This window comes from Cuculus canorus, chromosome 8 (genome assembly GCF_017976375.1).
Source record: "Cuculus canorus isolate bCucCan1 chromosome 8, bCucCan1.pri, whole genome shotgun sequence".
NCBI classification, from domain to species: Eukaryota; Metazoa; Chordata; class Aves; order Cuculiformes; family Cuculidae; genus Cuculus; species Cuculus canorus.
In genome coordinates, this window is record NC_071408.1 from 2,937,282 (window position 1) to 2,956,000 (window position 18,719).

At 46.2% G+C, this 18,719-nt stretch overlaps 1 protein-coding gene across 5 annotated transcripts in view; it reads left to right on the plus strand.

The window, feature by feature from the left end:
• Positions 1-18,719, plus strand: part of PLA2G4A (phospholipase A2 group IVA) — a 225,138-nt gene that overhangs the window by 157,270 nt on the left and 49,149 nt on the right. For 3 of the 5 annotated variants that reach the window (XM_054073588.1, XM_054073589.1, XM_054073590.1), the window contains 3 exons: positions 1,401-1,496; positions 1,652-1,792; positions 8,984-9,065. In XM_054073588.1, the coding sequence (XP_053929563.1) occupies positions 1,760-1,792; positions 8,984-9,065 (115 nt within the window). In that variant the 5' untranslated portion in view covers positions 1,401-1,496; positions 1,652-1,759. Of the gene's footprint in view, positions 1-1,400; positions 1,497-1,651; positions 1,793-8,810; positions 8,888-8,983; positions 9,066-18,719 lie in introns of those variants that run through there. The other 2 variants (XM_054073591.1, XM_054073592.1) reach the window with 2 other exon arrangements.

Consider the following 18,719-nt stretch of genomic DNA (forward strand, 5'->3'; position numbering starts at 1 on the left):
CTACTTAAATTTGAATATAACAGACCAGCTATACAATATGCCTACAAACACAATGCCTGCTTGTGCTGCTGCTGATAGAACTTCAATAAAAATAAGTCTTTGCAGTTTATTGCAGCAGGAGAAATAACGGTGGATTTGCGTGTTGGAGAGTTTCCTTCAAGTCTGAAAAGTTTCTTGCTCTGTATGCGTTGAAGGCAGCTTGTTCCCTGGCGCTGAGCTGCCTTGAATGAAAACTATGAACTGAATGTATGTTAAAGTCCTCCTTGTTGAGACTTTCTTAGATAAAAGCAAATAAATAAACCCAGGGTAATTTCTAGACTCCGGCTATGGTTAGGGCTGGCAGGATTAGAGGAGGGATATTGTAATATTCCAGTGATCATACTGAAACTAAATTTTTATGGGAATACCCACACCTAATAGCGCAAGAGCAAGGTCTGGGGAGTGCCGTAAACCATCATTCTTTAGGGCTTATTCTGCCCTTTTCAAATTGAGCATTAGGAATCACTTCCTTGGGACCAAGCCCCACATGGTGCTTTTTCTCCTTTAGTTCTGAAGCTTCTGCTGAGGATTCAGGTGTGACTGTGGTTCAGCAGAATCTGAGACCTCATCCTGTCCAAAGTTTTCCATGGTTTATTAGAGATAAAGAAAGAAGAACCTCTCAGTGTGTACTGCTTTGCCTGGAAACAGTTTTAAGTTTCACGGCTCTGGTGGCCCCTCATTTTAGTAGAAATCTTCACATAGTGTTCAGAAAAGCGGCTTATGAAGAACCTGTTTGAACCTGGCCAACTGGTTTGCTCATCAAAGGCTCTTCTGAGTCTCTGGATGACTGGGGCGGCCTGGGAGGTTGTACACAGCTTCGGTGGGAATTCCCTTCCAGGTTTACAGAGGGCACTCTTGCTGCTCCTTCACTTGAGCAGCTGCCAGATGAGCTCTCCTGCGCTGCTGCTGTTGATTAAGTGTGGGAATTTCTTTCATCTTGAGTACAGTGAGGTGCAGCTTCAGAAATCTCCTGGTTGACAAAAAAAGCTTTCACAGTAAAGGTGGAGGAAAAACTGCCTTAAAATGGCCAAACGGACCCTTACTTCAAAGGGTTGGGGTTGTCTGGCGCGCATGTGAGCTGGTGTACTTATGGTCTCCAACTGGCTTTTCCATACTAAAAGTCCCATCCCTTGGTGTGAGTGCAGGACACATCCCTGTGCTGCACTTGTATGGATGATGCAAACATCTCTGTCCTGTCCTGGCTGTGTGAGCATCTTAATCCACATTCAGCAAAGCATGGGAACCAAGAATTTGTCACTAAGTACTGCTATTTTTTTTAACTAGGATTGCCGTGCACGGAAGCGTACACGCTTGAATGTAATGGATAAATGTAATTGCTCTATTCTTTTGTTTCTCTCTAGAGCTGATAGAAACACTTGAATGACTGGAATTCAACATTTCTTTGTGGTTTTACCCTGAGGTAGAGGAAATAAGCACAAGAAATTTCTCCAGTTCAGGCAAGTAAATATCGATACCTCCATAGCTTATATGAAATTAAGTCCTTGGTAAACAAAAGAATTGTGGAAACCTTCCTGAAGTGAAGGAACTGATTTGCTGTTACTAAATATAAAACACGAGAAGACTCATTATATGTTTTTTCTTTACGTAATAGTTAAAGCATCTGTCATACAGAACTCTCCTTTGAAAAACTGGGAAGCCTCTTCTGTGTGGAACTGAAATAGAAGTTGGACTGTTGTCTTGAATAAAAACTAAGGCAAAGATGTCCGTCATAGATCCATACCAACACATTGTGGTAAGTAGCTTTGAATCTTCTCTGTGTAGTGTCCTTTACAACAGTGTCCTGTGTACTGTCTCGTGTAATGCTTCCTATTGGAATTTACCCTAACTCAAGGCACAGCATCAGAGTTATTATTAATTCCTTAAAGAAATGATAAGCCTGGTTAGAGCAAATGCCTTCAGAGAATTGAATCTTTCCAGTTTCATTCATATAAGTTAGCTTTTTGAAGGCATGTAATGACATGGAATTTCTTTACCATGAGAGGCCCTGGCCCAGGTTGCCCAGGGAAGCTGTGGCTGCCCCATCCCTGGAGGTATTCCAGGCCAGGTTGGATGGGCCTTGGGCAGCCTGAGCCAGTGGGAGGTGTTCCCGCTTATGGCAGCGGAATTGGAATTGGATGATCTTTAAGGTCCCTTCCAACCCAGACCATTCTATGATTTAATAACTGGCTGTAGTTGCTAACGTGTAGGATCAAAATGGGATACAGGCTCTTAACAGCCTCATGGATATGGGACTGTAGGGAGTCGTTCTAAAGCACTTACCTGATCAAAGTGTTTCACCAAAGTGCCTTTAATTGACTGTTTCGTGCAAGTTTTTCCATGCACTCGTTGCCAACCTGAACTGTACTCTACAAAAGTGACATCACGTGTCTAACTTTGTCCCTTACAGTACAATTTTTTTGGTATGGTTCTAGTTACCAAATAACTCTCTTCCCTTTTCATCACCACGCACAGAGGGATAAGTAGGTGATTTTAGATAGTTACACCTCAAATTAGTGTAAATTGGTGATATTGATTCAAAATAGAGCCTGCAAACTTTAGATATCGGTGAAATGTGTGCTGCTCAACATCACGCCGCTGCCTGCGGCTCCTGCTCCCTCCTTCCCGCTGTATTTTGGGGTTCCTTCCACATCCCTTGTGGCAGCTATCAAATGTGGGTGACTGGAGAAAGCCGATTGACCTTGTGGAACTGGTAGACAACCAGTTCAGTGCAGCACATCAGTTCTGTGTCCTGTGCTGTCCGAGCTGGCCAAAGGGAAGGGCACAACTGTGTGGGCACAACTTCTGTGAGCAAAGCAGCAGAGACAAGAGGAGGAGGAGAAAGGAGATGGGAGCACAACTGCCCTTTGCGTGGCGAGCTGGTGGAGTGGCTCAGCAGCCTGTTGAATGCTGGCTTTTGGCTATAATATTCACACGTTATCTTTTGAGTGACTTCCCAAAGTAAACACTGACATTGCAATTCCTACTCCAACTGAAATCTTGGAACAAGCTGGGTGTGCTCTTATCGGGCACTTTTCGCAACAATCCCAGAATCTCACAGCAGAAAAAGTGATGTGTGCCCAAAGATAGTTACTGTTTGCCTGTCATAATGTTGAACTTGTACGTTGCTAAAAATACAGCCTGTGCTTCCTTGAAGTGATCTCTTATCAATTATGTGGTTTCCACCCCACGCAGTCACATCCTTTACAGGAGTTTGCAGCCAGCAGAAGTCAGGCTTATGTTTTACTCACTCTAGTTCTGCAAATGCTTTTGTGTGAAGACGAGTTTCAGGTCGATGTCTGTATTTAACGGTGTTAAAACAATGTTCCTCCTCTCTGCTTCAGTGCCCTCTCCTGGATGGAATGCTTGACCTGGTCTGTACCTTTATGGAAGAGGCCTCTGAGGCACTCGGTTACATCTCATTGAATCATTCATATAAAAGGTCTTTTTTGATGCTAATGTGTATTGGCATGAATAAAACGCAGCCGTAGGAGCAAACATAGGTACAGTCCTCTGGCAGTGTGGAATTACTGCTGGAGAAATGTTCCTGATGCTGGAAGGAGCGCTGCTAATATAAGAACTTATCCCGTAATTACTTGAAAAGTGAATGGAAATCTTTGAGGTTTCTTAATTCAAAAATTGAAATTTACAGCAAAGGCAGCAGACTCATAACAACGCAAAAATCTTGGATTTTTAATGATATTTGGCATTAAAAGACTCAATTCTGCACTTTCCAAAACTACTCCTGTTAACTATTATGTGTTTTCTCTTTTTCTTTTTTCCCCACGTTTTATGAAAGACTCGGAGGAATAAAACAAAGCTTTCACAAAGTTATTGTAGGTACAGACAGAACTGTCTTTTAGATTTGGAGAATAAAGAATTAAAATGCATAATATGTCTTCAGTTACATTGTTATGGGGGATAAATGTTATAACAATGGGGAAAATCACTTCAAGGTAACATCGTGTGTGTATTTGCAGATGTTTGTCTGAATTGTGATATTCGGTGAAAAAAGAGCCTGGGCTCTATGAAAATCTGTTATTTAAGGGAAAGGGCAAACATCTTCATTTGTCCAGCCCAGTCAGCTGCTCAAGTTTTCTTAATTTACGGAAGTAAAAGAAATAAATACGCATTATGCACGCACAAATGCAGTGATATGTAAAGTAGGGGAAATCAGATTATTAGGGAAATTTTACTGGGAGGAGGAAAAGCGGTCAAAGGCAGGAGAGGAATAAAGGACGCATGAGGAGTGAGAAGAGGTAGATGGTGTGCAAACAGGAGGTATTGAACCATCGCTGTGCAGGATACTGGAAAACCTTGTGGTCTGAAGCAGTAGAGTGGATGCTGTCCGTGAAGTTTCCATCATTTGGAAAACCTGTGCTCAGAGACAGCATGTTGAAAACGTATTTTTTTCCTCCTTTCCCCTGTAAGTTTATGGAGAAGAGAGGAAGGGGAAATGAAACACTTGCGTAAAGCTCAGTCGCTTTGGATGATAAGATACAGGGGTTTGAGTTAGTTGGGAGCTTCTGAAATTGTTAACCTGCCTTGGATTTCTAAAGGTATGCAGATGTTGCTCCACGTGGTGTTGCAACGTGTGATTTATACACCATTGTCTGTTTTTCAGAATTAACTGAGGAGTTGGCAATGTACAGATTTTTATCAATACTTAAGGTGAACATAAGTCATGTCAGAAAATGCGGCTTAGTCACCCGAACCAGCACAGACTGGGTTTATGAAAGTATTTAGACTCGATACGTTTCTTGTAGCATTTTCACAGGGCTTCTAACTTCTTCAGAATTCAGTCTTTCCAAAAACTAACCAATAAAACACTTCTGAAAGTTGTGCTGGCTGGCAATTTGGACATTTAGGCCACTTGATACCCTTACAAACTGGGTCCTAAGTGGAAAATTGCCTTAATTTCCGATTGCACTTAAGTTGCCTGAAAAGCGTTTATTTTAGGGTAAAAAAAAAAAACACAAAAACTTGTGTATTTTTTTTACTGAGAGGGAGATGGTTTATTTTAGTTGCAAATTTCTTCCAAGTGTATGATTATGGCCAGATATTAATAACTATAATTATAAGCCTCAGTGTGTTATTTGGGGTGAGGCGTGAGGAGAGAAGATAGTGGTTTTCTGTTTTGCCAGACCTCTGTGTACTCGCATTAATGTCAGAGGATACAAGATCTTAAACCAGACTTTACTTTCTTGGCAGAACAGCAGCTGGAAGGACAGGCTTTGCTGCTTAAGGCAACAAAAAGCTGCTTTCAGGATGGTATTAGCAAGAGTTATTGACATGTGGTAGCTGTGATCTCTGCTGATGAATACGCTGCTTTGTGGTGCTTCGGCCTCGTGCTGATGGCAGGTGTTTTATTTAGGCGTATGAATTTCATGAGCAGGACCAGGAGATGCGAGAAAATGACTTTTCAGAAGTGGTTTTTGTCAGTGAGCACCTTGTATATCCCCTTTTTGCAGCCAGGATTCTGGTACCCCAGAATTGCAGAGGAGTTCCGCAGAGCAGCTGACGACTAAATCCAGCACGCCCGTGTCCCGTACTTGTAACTTAATTATAACCCCATCCTCCTCTTCGTTGCCAAATGTTCGGTGATCTGATTTGTGGCCTCTAGTGAGGACAGGTTCTTTCTTAACAGCTGAGAATAAGGAAGGTGGTGTGTCTGTGCTTTGGGCTGTTCCTCTTAATTACAAGGTTGTATCGGAGGAAGGAACTGCACCAGTCGGTGTGAGAACACCAGGGCTGGTGCTGCGTTGTGAAACCCCCGCTTCAGCCATCTGATGTGTGTGTGGAGGTGGCACGTGCTCATAAACCAGCTGCCAGCGCTTTGAAGATGCAAACGAAACTCGTTAGAGCTTGTCACGGTGGTTGGAGGCAGGGGTAACTACACCGAGCTGTGTTCACAGTGGTACCAGCTGTTCCCAGGTACCCACTGAAGTCCCCGTCTACCCTGCTGGGATGGAAAGCGCTGGACTTTGTTTTGCTGTGTGGCAGAGGTAGAAATTTCTTCAGGGGGAAGTCCCATCTTTCTTCTCATTCATCCGTCCGCTCCTGGAAGCTGTGATGCAAAAGGTGATGGATGTCCTGGACTCATTGGTTTCTTCATGTTGGCACAAAGCAGGCTATTAGATAGGTGTTGCTTCTTAAATTTGAATTCCTGCACCGGAACCCTTTTAGTTGGGTTTGATGCTTTGGAATTGGGTTAAAAGTCCTTGCTGAGAGAATTTGATTCCATTTTTGCTGTGGTTCCTGAGCCGCCTTGCAGCACAGTGATGATTTATAGCACTTGGAAAGCAGTAGTTTACACTGCCACAGTTTCTTTGAACCAGACAACTCCTACAGCTTAGAGGGGGAGATGACAGGGCTGAACTCTACTGCTGGGCAGACCATCCCAAAGCGAGCCTCCCGCGGTCCTCACAGCACGTGGGTGATTACAGCCTGAAAAAAGATGCAGCAGTCCCGGGGCTGAGTCTGTTGGTGTCTGCACTGAGGTCACACCCCCGGTGTTGCTGTGGGTATTTTCTCCTTTATTTTGCCGTGGTGATGTGACTGTGCCTTTGCAGACCTCTCGGCTATAGACTTGTGGAGCAGCTCACGCTGGTATTGTCTGCGTTCTTTTCTTAATGGGTCCTGACTCGGCTGTTACTTCAGCATCACCAGCCACTCTTGCCATTACTAGAAAATTAAGTTTGTCCTTTTCCTTTTTGAGAAAATGACTTATAAACTATAAGAAACTGTCATTTTTTTTTTTTTTTACAATTATAAGGATCAGATTTGGTTCCAGTCTGTGGGTGTAAGTGTGTTGCAGATGGGAAATAACAAGGCTTGGCTGAAGCAACCAGTTCTGAAATAGCTGAGAACCACCTGAAGGTCTTTGTGCAGTCCAGCAGTTGAAGCAGCAATGGCTTAGACGGAGGCATATGTCGCTGTTAAAAGCGGAGCCACGTATGGGTTGAAAGGTTTTGTTGGTTTAACTGTTTGTTCCTTTAAAAAGGTGGGTTTTTTAAAAAAATAAAACACAAAACCAAAAAAACAACAAAGCAAGTGTCCAGATGAAAATATAGCCAGAAAGCACAAGGCAAAGCGCAGCCTGAATAAGTGCATCCCACAGTAGGAATCCTCAACAGCAGAAGAATATGGAACTGTTGGAACAGGTCCAGAGGAGGTCATGGAGGTGATCCAAGAGCTGGAGCATCTCTGCTATGAGGACAGGCTGAGGGAGTTGGGATTGTTCCGTCTGGAGAAGAGAAGGCTCCCAGGAGACCTGAGAGCACCTTCCAGTACCTGAAGGGGCTTCAGGAAAGCTGGGGAGGGCTTTTTCCAAGGCTCTGGAGTGATAGGGTAAGGGGGAACGGCTTTAAGTTGGCATGGGGAAGATTTAGATTAGACATTAGGAAGAAATTCCTCGCGATGAGGCCCTGGCCCAGGTTGCCCAGGGAAGTTACGGATGCTCCTTCCCTGTAGGTGTTCCAGGCCAGGTTGGATGGGGCTTGGAGCCCCTGATCCAGTGGGAGGTGTCCCTGCCCATGGCAGGGGGTGGGACGGGATGGGCTTTGAGGTCATTTCCAACTCAAACCATTCTATTATGCTATTTTAAATAGACTTCAGTGAGTTTGTGATTCTGGTACTTCTTTGTTTGCCTTCTGTTTGGAATACGTTGTAAGATCTTTACAATTTGGATATTAGTTATTTTGGTCCCTGTGACTGATTGGCAGCGTTTTATTTTCATGTTTCACCAAGCCAAGGAGTGCCGAGGAAAAGATGGAAAACGTCACTGTTCTGGTTTTAGAGTTCGGGTCCTGAGGTAGGGGTGGGTTGCGGTGTAGGATAGGGACTGCCTGAGGTCCTGTGGGAGCTACACCTCGGATACAGTGTCTGGAGCTGCAAGAACCAGGCAGTTTGTGCTCTCTGTAGAGGTGCGAGGGTGTCCCCTTCCAGAGCCCAGGTTTCGGTTGCAGGAGAGCAGGCTGGTCCCCTCCAGGCTGTACCAGCGGGGGCTCCGTGTTGGGGCACTACGGGCTATCGAGCAGCTTGGGCTGTCAGGTGTCGATGTCGACGTGAGTGCTGAGGTGCTCTGATCTATCCGTAAAACTGAGAACTTGCCAACAGGCTCCGTGCTGTGTCCCTGCAAGGGCTGATGTTGTCCGCCTTGCGGTGTGCAGCGGTGTTCTTATGGCATTCAGTAGATTGGCTAAACTTATGGGTATGTAGATAAAGTAAAAATAGTTACTGACCTCTTCTCATTAAGTTTTTTTTGCTTTTGTTTTAATTTCATGCCTTATTCTACTTCCCTGTTCCTTTCAGGGCAGGCCTGCTCTTAGAAAAGCAGCTCCTGCTGTGTGCCTGAGCTTTGCAGGAAACGGGAACCTCCAGCAACTGCATGAAGTTTGCTTGTGAATGTTTTAACAGCTTACTTTTCAGCTTCCCTCCATTGTCCAAGGGACACTTGCACTTTGCATACTGATGTGTATGGAAAAGGTATATCCCGTGCGTTACTAACGCTGTCCTTCACGTGTGCAGGATGCACATGGCTGTTCCAGAATGTATACTTTGAATTAATCGCATCCATTCCTTTTACCAGGGGCAGGTAATTACAAACACAAGCGCTCTGCATAATATCCCCCTTTAATATCTCTTTTTCATGCCCTACCAAGTTGTCCCAGACTGACTAAATGCCTCCAAGCAGGTTCTGTGGAGAGGAGGAGTGTTATTTGCTGCGATTAGTAGGTGTGGCTGCAGGAAAATCAAGCAACCCTGGTCTGACCTTTCAGTAAAGCTACAGGGTGCAGTTCAGCTTTAAGATGCTCTATCCAGTATGAGTTTCACTTAACATTTTGACTGGGTGATTTCTCTCTCTGTTTTTGGACAAAATGAAACCTCTTTGGAGAGGTTATTTTTGGTTCTGGAGCTTAATCGCCTCTAACTCTCTGACTTCCAGGTGGAACACCAGTATTCACACATATTCACTGTGACAGTAAGGAAAGCCACAAATGTCACGAAAGGAGCGATTGGTGACATGCGTGAGTATTTCTCTTTCTATTTTGCCTCTTCTAGGAGCCTTTTGCCGTAGGCAGGGGGAGATGACACATCAGGCTTGTCATGCGTTGAAGGATTGTTAAGTGGGTTGGTGGCTTTTTTTTGGTCTTGCCTGTGAAAGCTGGGGTGATGTACCCATTTCATTGCTCACTTGCTCTAACTCGGAAAGCAGATTTTGTTTCTTGATCTAAAAAAGCTGAGTGACTTGTAAACAATTTGCCTACGAGCAGGCAACACCTCCGTGTCGTTTTTTGGCTCAGTCAGAAGAGCTGCTGTGAGTAGAGCGAAGCTGGTAATTGCTGTGTCTTCAAAAGACTGTGGTTTGGTGGTTGGAACACTTAAAAAGAAAGAAGCCCAGGGCTCTGCTGAGTCAATGCAGTAAAGAGGGGGCAAAAAAGAAAAAGAAAGGAAAAGATCCAAACCCGATAAGCAGATCTGGTGGTGGAGAGCTATGCGAGACACCGGCACTTCTTCCCTTGCTTCCCTTCCCGGAAACCACTAGGAAGAATGACCAGTGAGATGTCTTAAGGGGGAAAAGGGAGAGAAGAATATATCGGCTGACTCTGTAGAAAGAATATTCCTGCTTCCTTGATCGTTTTGCTGCCAGGTTCTCTCCTCCGGGCATCCTGCAGAGCCTGAGGCTGTAGGCTGGTAGGGAAGCGAGTGTGGTGCCTCCCTCACCCTCTCTGGTCAGGTCCCTTTCGCACGTGGTTGTTTCTCTCCCAGCACCTCCTTGGAAACTGTTTTTGAGTCAAAGTAAAGGAGCTGCACTGGCACTCAGCTCTGCTTATAGCTCTCCTAATTAGAGTCTATGGTTGGTCTTGAACTGGGGAGGTTGGTGGGAGGGGAACATTCAAGAGCCCTGAGGAGAGAGAGAGGAGCCCTGGCAGAAGAGGAGAAGGAATCGGAATCTATTCAGCATTTCTGTGGGGTGAGAAAGGAGCACACAGAGGAGATGCAGTGGGGTGTTGTCCTAGTGGCCTCTGGGAGGGTCTTTATCTAAGAAGACTCTGGGAATATTGCTGTAAAGAGTAGAACGAGGGGCTCACTGTTTTGCGTGTGTAGGAGGATGGCTTTGATGGAAAGACACAGGTCCTCAGGCACAGAAGTCTCTGGCATAGGACTGTGGGGAACATGCGAAGGGAAGAAGCGGCATTGAAATGAGGACCCCACGATATGGAAAGGGTGAAGAAAGCCAGAAGACCCTGGTGTGCTCTCCTCCTCCACCCCTGGACAAGCATGGTCCTGTAGTATAAATACCAAATATCCACCAATGCAATTGGGTTTTTTCCAGTCAAAACACTTGTCTTGCTGAATCATCAAAACCAAAAGCCTACTCAATAACAACTTTTTGTGTTGGTCAAACCTGACAGAACTGGCTCAAGGGCCACTGAAACCTGCTTGGCTTCCTGTCTGAGGGAGCTGCGCAGCCTGAGGCTGCCCCTGTGGTCTGGGGTATCTCCAAAGGAGCTTCCAAGTTCCCAGGGCTTGTTCCCGGAGCCCTGGCAAATCCCTGGAAATGAAAAAAACCAGGTAGTTGCTCCTGGCTTTATTTTGGGAAAATGAAAACTGTTTTTCTTTCCCATATATATTAAACTTGGTGTGTTGGAGGCTGGGAGCTGTTTATTCAAGTTGGAAACCACGTTAAACACTTCAGAAAGATGCATGAAGTGGTGAGCGGTGGAGGGCCTCTCGTTGGATGCCAGCCATTTTGTATATTTTTAATTTGATTTGCCGAAACCATAACTTGTTGAAGGAATTTCTGAACTTTTACACTGGGTTTCTGATGTCAAGGATTGGATTCATTACCAGGGAGGGTGGCTTTGGTAGATAATGTGATGCCTTGGCTGGGGTGGGTGCCTGAGTGTTGCTCTCCCATGCTGGACACTGTCAAGCTGTTGACTTTGCTGGTAGGTTTCTCCTAATTTGTTCTGTCGTTGCTTCATTTTGTGTAGAGAGTGAACGCTCTGTGGGCAAGAGAGTTAACTTTACATTGAGTGATGTTGGAGGTCCTGGGGAACATGAGAGGTTGTGTTTTACATTTCCTTTTTTTTTCCATGTTGGTCTTTCTAAGATTTTCTGGAGTAGCTGTGAAAGATCTGAGTAAATCTAAGTTTGTGGAAATGTGTCTTTTGCTGATATTTTCTCTGAAGGATTTGAGGTCTTTCTCTATTCATGGAGCCTTAGTTGAGAGATCTGGTGTGTGTGGTGCCTCGGCTCTGTGGGTGAGCGTGGAGGGTCTGACTTTTTTGGCACAGTTAGCCACACCTCTGTCTCCTCAAGCCCAGGCTGGGGAGATAGGCAAAGCAAGTTTTTCCAGATTTCTTAGTATCTTCATTAGTGGAGAGGATAAATGATTGTGTCATCCTAAAACTTGGTAAGAGCTCACACCTATGCTGTAACTTCCATGGACAACGTATTTCCTTGAGCAAACAATTCACACATCCAGCACTGCTGATTCAAGACATATTTTAGGGTCCTGGCTGATCCAGGTGGCTGGAACAACAGGGAAAGCTGGAGCTAGGGTAGCTTCCAGTCCTCTTTCTGTTTTATTTGGCTGAGGTTTCCCATTGTCTCTCCAAGCCCTAAGATTTTTGTGGAGCGATCAGACAAACACAAGCAATCAAATCTAAATCTGGGTCATACCAGCATCTGAGTAGCTCAGCTACAGCAGCTGCTTTTGTTTCTCATTGATAAAGCGCATCAAAATAAATGAAAATGGCAATAATTGCATCATAGACATTTTTTCTGCAAATCCTTTTCACGTATGAAGGAAGACGGTCTACTGACAAGAGTTTGTCATTCTGTGAATGTCTGTGGGGGATGATGAATGATGAATCGCAGTAAGAACGTGTGACCCAGAGTTTGAAGGGAAAAGAGTTTTGAGAGCAGACTCTCTCTCTTTCCCAGGAATTCATGCAAAGCCCTTCTTACTTCAGGGATCTGCTCATTTACTGCTGCCTTCGCACAGCAGTAACTTTCTTTACCCATTTCTTGCTTGTGCCTTCTCAGGTGCCTCTCACAGTGTAGGTTCTGTCCTGTCAACGTCCAGTCAGTGTAGCTCTACCTTCCCAAAAGGTTTAATTTCTCCGTTAATGACTGCTGCTCCTAGAGCTGTGCTTGGCTCTTCTGATGGGAGCCTCTTTGCAGGCTCGAGGAACTGAGATGAGCAACTGCAGCAGATGCGTGGTGGGTTGACCTCGGCTGGCTGCCGCATCCCTGCCAAGCCACACAGTCGCTCTTCCATCAACCGCACGAGGGGAGAAAATACAAGAGAAAGCTCATGGCTCAAGATTAGGACAGGGAGGTCATTGACCTATTGCTGTCACAGGCAAAACAGGCAATAAATTAAAGTTAATGGACTAGAGCAGTTAAAAATAAAACTGAGAACGCTTTCCCCCCCTAAACCTCCCTTCTTCCCAGGCTCAGCATCACTCTTCACTCTTCTACATTTCCCTCAAGTGGTGGAGGGGGATGAAGAATTGGGGTTGCAGTCAGTTCATGATGTGTGATCTCCCCTGTTCCTTCTCCCTTGTGCTTTTCCGCAGCTTCAGTGTGTGGTGCCTTCACAGCACGATGTTCTCGATGACCTTCTCCAATGTGAGCCCATCCCATAGGCTGCAGTTCTTCAAGAACTGCTCTAGCGTGGGCCCTTTCTGTGGGGTACAGTCTCTCAAAACCAGACTGCTCTAGCATGGGTCTCCTATGGGCCACAGCTCCTGCCAGGAGTCTGCTCCTGGATGGGCTTTACATGGGATACAGCTTCCTTTGAGGCTTATCTGCCTGTTTCCATGTGACACCCTTCACAGGCTTCAGTGTGGATCTCTACTCCACCATAGTTCTCTGTGGGCTGCAGAGGGACAACCTGTGTCACCGTGGTCTTCTCCATGGGCTGCAGGGTGACACACTTCATCATTATGGGGGAACCTCTGCTTTTGGACCTGGAGCACCTCCCTGCCTCTCTTCTTGACTGAGTTGGTATCTGCAGAGTTGCTCCTCTCAGGTTTTCTCCTTCCTCTTTCACAGCTGCTGTGCTGTGCTTTTTGCCCTTTCTTAAATAGGTATCACAGAGGTGCCACCAGCGCTGCCGGTGGGCTTGGCCTTGGCCAGCCGCGGTTCCTTGGTGTCTGCTGGAACTGGCTCTGTTTGACATGGGGCAGCTTCTGGTATCTTCTCACTTCAACCATCCCTGTGTTCCCCAACCCTTTCCTGCCCCAAAAACCTGATAAAAGAATATCTCAAAGTCTGCATGTTGTTGACAAGGATTTTATTATGTGAATTGCTCAGCTTTCTGCTGGCCGCAGGGGTCGATAGGCCTGGGAAAATCACTTCTTTGGAGCTTCTGGAAAAGACAGGCCTCTCATGCAGTGACTTCTTATGTTGTGGATGTTTAGTTTTGTATCTACCCGAGACATCACCCTATGCTGTAGTGCCTTTCCTTACTTCCATGATAGTACAAGAACTTGTAGAAAAGGACCGGAGTCCCAAACTGCAGCACTCCAGAAGAGAAGTGCTTGCAAACTCTGATGGCTCTTTCCACAGGGTCTGTCCCCTTCTGGATTTTCAAGGGGTTTGATGGAAAACTGGGCCAAAGGAAGAAGCATTGTAAAACTTGTCTTGTACCTTTAAAGATCTATTTTTCTTTAAGTGCACTGGCTTTCAAAACCGTTGGTGGCATCTGCAAGGGAAAGCAGGTGTATGGCTACTCTTCGTGATCCTCGATCTTCCTTAATTCTCCTTTGGATTTGCGGCTTTTATTTCCTTCCTCTACTTCTGATGCCACGATAATGAACGGTGTAATTCTGGGTGCTTTAATTTTTAGGAAAGACTTTTCCCTTTAAATGGTTTTAAGTTTGGATAGCTTGTGGCCCTCGCACTCAGCCACTATCCCAGTTTATGCCAACCCAGGTGGGATTAAGGATGCAATTCCACTGTAGTTAAGCTGCAGATAAACAAATCAAAGGATTGAGAGCACTCCTGTCAACACATCTCAACCCTCCTTGCAAAACTTGCAATGATGGGTGTGGAAAGCAGCTTCTCGTGGCACGGTTGGCCCATGCTGCTTCTACCGGTAGCAGACATCCCCACCCAAGTCAAGGTGTTCTTCCACTGGGGCAGTGTCACTGATGTGTTTCTTGATTGCCTCTGGCGTCTCCGGAGGAAATGAGGAGCTGCGACATAGTGTGGGTTGAGTGTGTGCTTCTCTCTGCCTGCAGCACCAGCCTGGCCCTGGCTGTAGCGTCTCACGGAGGGAGAGAGGAGCTGATGTCCCGTGCTGTTGCAGTCACCGCAGCTCTCTTTTGTTTGCCTTTACCCTGGGACCGTGCTTGCTTTCAGCTGTGGTTCTTGGTGTTGAAGCTGACTCATTTGAAGCCGGAGTTGGATTAGTCTGGTGCACTTCAGGCACACATAAGGCAGTGTTTTAAACCTCAGCTCGCTGAAAGGGAGAGCACTGGAGATTTGCCTACCCGTGTCAGAGCAGGGACAAAGAATTTATATTGCAGCAGCTCATTTAGGACTGATCCAGTTGTCTGGATCACAGCTGGCTGGTCTTGCACTTCAACTTGGCTACAGTGTCCTTGATTTAACCACTCAAGCGTCATCAGAGAATCCTCTTCCTGCACTGCTGTGAAACGGGAGCTGAATTTTACAAGGAAGCTTCAAGAGGAAAGCAAGCCAAACTCCTCCCTTTTTCCAGCCTGGCAGCCTGGAAGAAGTAGGTCAGAGTTGGCCAATCTTCCAAGTCCTGCAAGCTGCACATCCAGATCTTCACGTGGCCAGGAGTTGTAACAGGTACTTTACACCTATCAGAGCGAAGCGGAGGAGGAACGCTGGACGGAAATAGGAATATTCCTGTTTGGAGCCGTGCTGCTGCAGCCTGTGCTAGGGTGGCCTGGATGGACACCTGGGACCCAGGATGACCAAGCTCTGTGGCCTTCAGCAGCGCCTTTTGACTTGACTCTTCCCAACATCCCTGGTACCAGCCCTGGTGTTGGTGGTGTCGTGTAGCGGTCCATGCTCCAGGGCCAGCCACAGCAGTTGGCTCTGGAACTGTAGGCTGATACTGAAATATGCACCCTTCAGAAGATGTTCATCTTCAAAAATGACCAATACTGGCGAGAACCGCTTATGGAATGCCTGTTGCAGGGCTCACACTGACATTGAGGCAACTGTAGCCTTGTTTTCTGTTCCCTTGACGTGGTATTTTTGGCCTGTTGCAGGATTAGCCAGAAGCATTGCTGGGAGGTGACAGTAGAGTTGGAAACACGCTTCTACACACAAACTGATCCAGAAAATGCTGCTCTTTCCAGTTGCAAAAATACCTTTTTGAGAACTGAATTCTGTCTCTGAACACTTGCCATGTAGTTACTGAGGCAGGCATAAAATGTTAGTGGAAATCATTTTTCCTGGGAGAGAGAACTGTTGTTGTTGTCTTATGCTTTAATGATAACATCAAAGCAGTTTTGCTGTCTTGGACCACAACCCCATCTTGCCTGGTATTCTGGTTGAAGGTCCTCTTTGTCGCCCTGCCCTGCCCTGGCTGTGCTGTGGCCAACAGCAGCCCCAGGAGAAAGGAGCTTGATGGTGACTTGGAACTGTTTCCGTTTCATGTGCTGTCATGTCTCGAGGCAAAACTTTGTGGTGAGGCTCTCCTTTCGGTAGTCGTGGGCACCACTGTTTTTCCAGTTTGGGCCTTTCACTCCATTTAGGAGGGGTCTCCCTCCTTTTATTCCATTTGTCCTCTAATAATGTGACTTCTTCCTGCTTTCTTTTCTTTTCCCTCTCGTCTCCCTTCCCAGGGAGGGCTTTGAAGTTGTGTTAGTGTTGGGTTAGAGCCTGATTTGAAGGAAGAATCAGAAAGAACATCAGTTATGGTCACATAAGAAGGAAAAGTACAAACAGTGTAAGGATGCGATACTTTCCTCTGATCCTCTTCTAAGCCCTCAGATGCCTTTCATTAGGGACTCTCTGAGCTGTATGTGCTTCTGATGTAATTAGCAGCCCTCAGTGAGGTTTTCTTGCAGACACTTCACAGGTTTTCCTTGAATCCACATAAGTCTTCTCCTCCATAGCTCCTCTGATAAGGACTTTAGGCTGTGATTTACTGCATGGAGGACATGTAGCTGTGGCACTGGGGGCCGTGGTTTAGGAGGCAACATGAAGTTGGGCTGATGGTTGGACTGGATGAGCTTAGAGGGCTTTTCCAACCTCAGTTGGAAAGTTTGAATCTGTGATTCGAAGACTTTTAATTGGTTTTGAAAATGGGTTTTTAAAAGTATGATACGCAGCATCCTCTGGTTAGTTACGTTTTGTAGGAAGCTGTTTCATCTATCAGTCTGTACCAAAGGAAAGTTCTTGCACGTAAATACATGTGCTAATTTATACAGTTATGACTGAACATGTTCTGAAAGGGAGAAAAAAAGATAATCACTTGGCCTTGCTCACTGCAGAAAGGAACGCTTTTGTGAAACATGGCACTAAACTGTGCTCTATTGCAGTGTCTGGCCAACAGCGCTCTAAGACAGGTGAAATTGAGGGAATATCTGCTTCATGTAGGTTGTGCCATGCCTGCTTGGACAGATAACTCCTGTGCACAAGCATCCTTTTCCCTTTAGGAACCTGTTCATGTTGGGGTGCGTATGCTGTCCCGACTAAGTGCTTTGCAATCCCTCCTTCTGTTCCGTAAGCAAAGCGTAACCCGACGGAGCGGCGTGGTTGGGGTGAGCACAGCTCACAGGTAGCACTTTGGTTCTCGGTTTCCTGTAATCGATTGCCGTGGCACTCGATGATGGTTTTACCACGACGTGGTGTTTATCCAGCCAGCCACAGCCTACACTTTGCTTTGGTTCTGCCCGGTTAGAACAGCTCCAGGTTTTTACAACGTTCCTGACAATTGGCTGAATTAAGAAGTCAAGGGAAGAGCCTCTTTTCCCTCCAAAGCCTGGAGGCTGCACTTGAGCGGTATAGTAAATCAAGCTCTAGGGCTGCTGGTAGAGGACCAAAACCTCTAAAGCCTCACGGTACCAAACACAAATCCAGTGTAAACTTGTTCTGCGGATTTAGAGAGCGTTGCCAGTTTAAATTTGTATCGGCAGGCTTTATGCCAGAGGAGGAATAATCTATACTCCATCAGTTAACATAAATCTGGAATAAAAGTCATATTGTGGGTTTTGAGTAATTGACCAGGAATGTGATGATCTGCCTGAACCTCCTCTGGGCTGGATGATCACTGCCTGGACCTGGCACGGCCGGGCACCCGCAGCTGTGCCACGCAGCCCGGCCGCCGCCTCCTGCCCTCCTCGTGATGTCTGGCTTGGCAGAGGGAAACATCTCGCAGGTTTAACGCTGAAAAAGCTCTTGGGAAGTAGGCATTTTAATTAACCCCCCCATTGCCCCCTTAGATTCTGGCATGCTGTTAGAAAACCAGCTTTTCCCTGGGCTATTGCGAACTGCTGCTTTAGTCGCCGTTCCCCGCTCTCTGTCTGCGGGGAATGGGGCAGATAACTTAGGGAAGTGAATAACTTTGTGATCTTGGCACTTACGCGGATTTGGGTTGAACCTGCCGAAGGGTTCAGCTGACTTGTTTGGTTTTTTTAACTCCCCCTTTCAAGGCTGGATCAGAAAAACTGCTAGTGGTGTCCCACCCGTGTGCGCTGGGTGGTGGTGCACAGCCTGTGCCGGGAGCTCAGCTCCTGCCCTCACTTAAGTAACACCGGAGATGAAAAGCGCTGTAATAAAAGCCATGCATCGTCTCTAATAAACGCGTTACTCAATCGCAGGGTTTCTCACAAGCATAGCTGCTGCTTTGGGAGCTGCCTTACTTCACTTGTAGTCACCTTCCGCTCATGAAATCTTGCACTGCATCATCCTCTTTGCAAAATTCCAAAGCCCTATCGTTCCTGTAGCACCCAAACCACAGGCACTGAAAAACCTGTCACCTCCTCCTTGCGCCCCCTTCTTGGTAACCTCTGTGTGTACTCCTAGGTGTTTTAGGTGCCTGTATTACTGCTAGACTGTGAATTTGTCTGTCTTGAAGGCTCTTGGAAGTATCTGCTCCATATGAACGGGAGGCTGGAATTCATAGCGGACTCGGCTACAGTCCTCTTTGAAAATTGAAATTCATAACAAAAGATGGAGCAAAAGTTTGGCCTTATTGCTATTAATTGCTGCAGTGTTTTCTGGTATGGAAGGGAGTGCTTGTGGCTGTGCAGTCATGGTAGTTTTTAACACAAGGATCATCTGAAAAGAAGGTGAGTTGTTTCTGTATGGGGCAGCCTAACGCAACCAGTCCTGCTCCTGGCATTCTTGGGCTCCACATCTTCAGGTGGGAGAAGAGCATCTTGCTTTCTAAAAGAAAAAGACTTTCTTGCACCACCAGCATCTGTGGCAGAGACCTTACACACCTCTTTATTGCCTGTGAATCGGCAGGGAAGGAGCACTGAGCTGCTGTCCGCTCCATCCTGTCCCTCGGCCAGGTAGCGTTGCTGGCTGCTCCATTGGGATCGAACGGCTCTGCCTTTTTTCCGTTCCTCCATGCCAGTCTGATACTGAATTAATTAGGCAATTTAATGATGCTTATGTTCTCCTGAATACCAGAGATGCCTTCTTTAGGGTGCAGCAGAGCAAGGGTAAGCCAA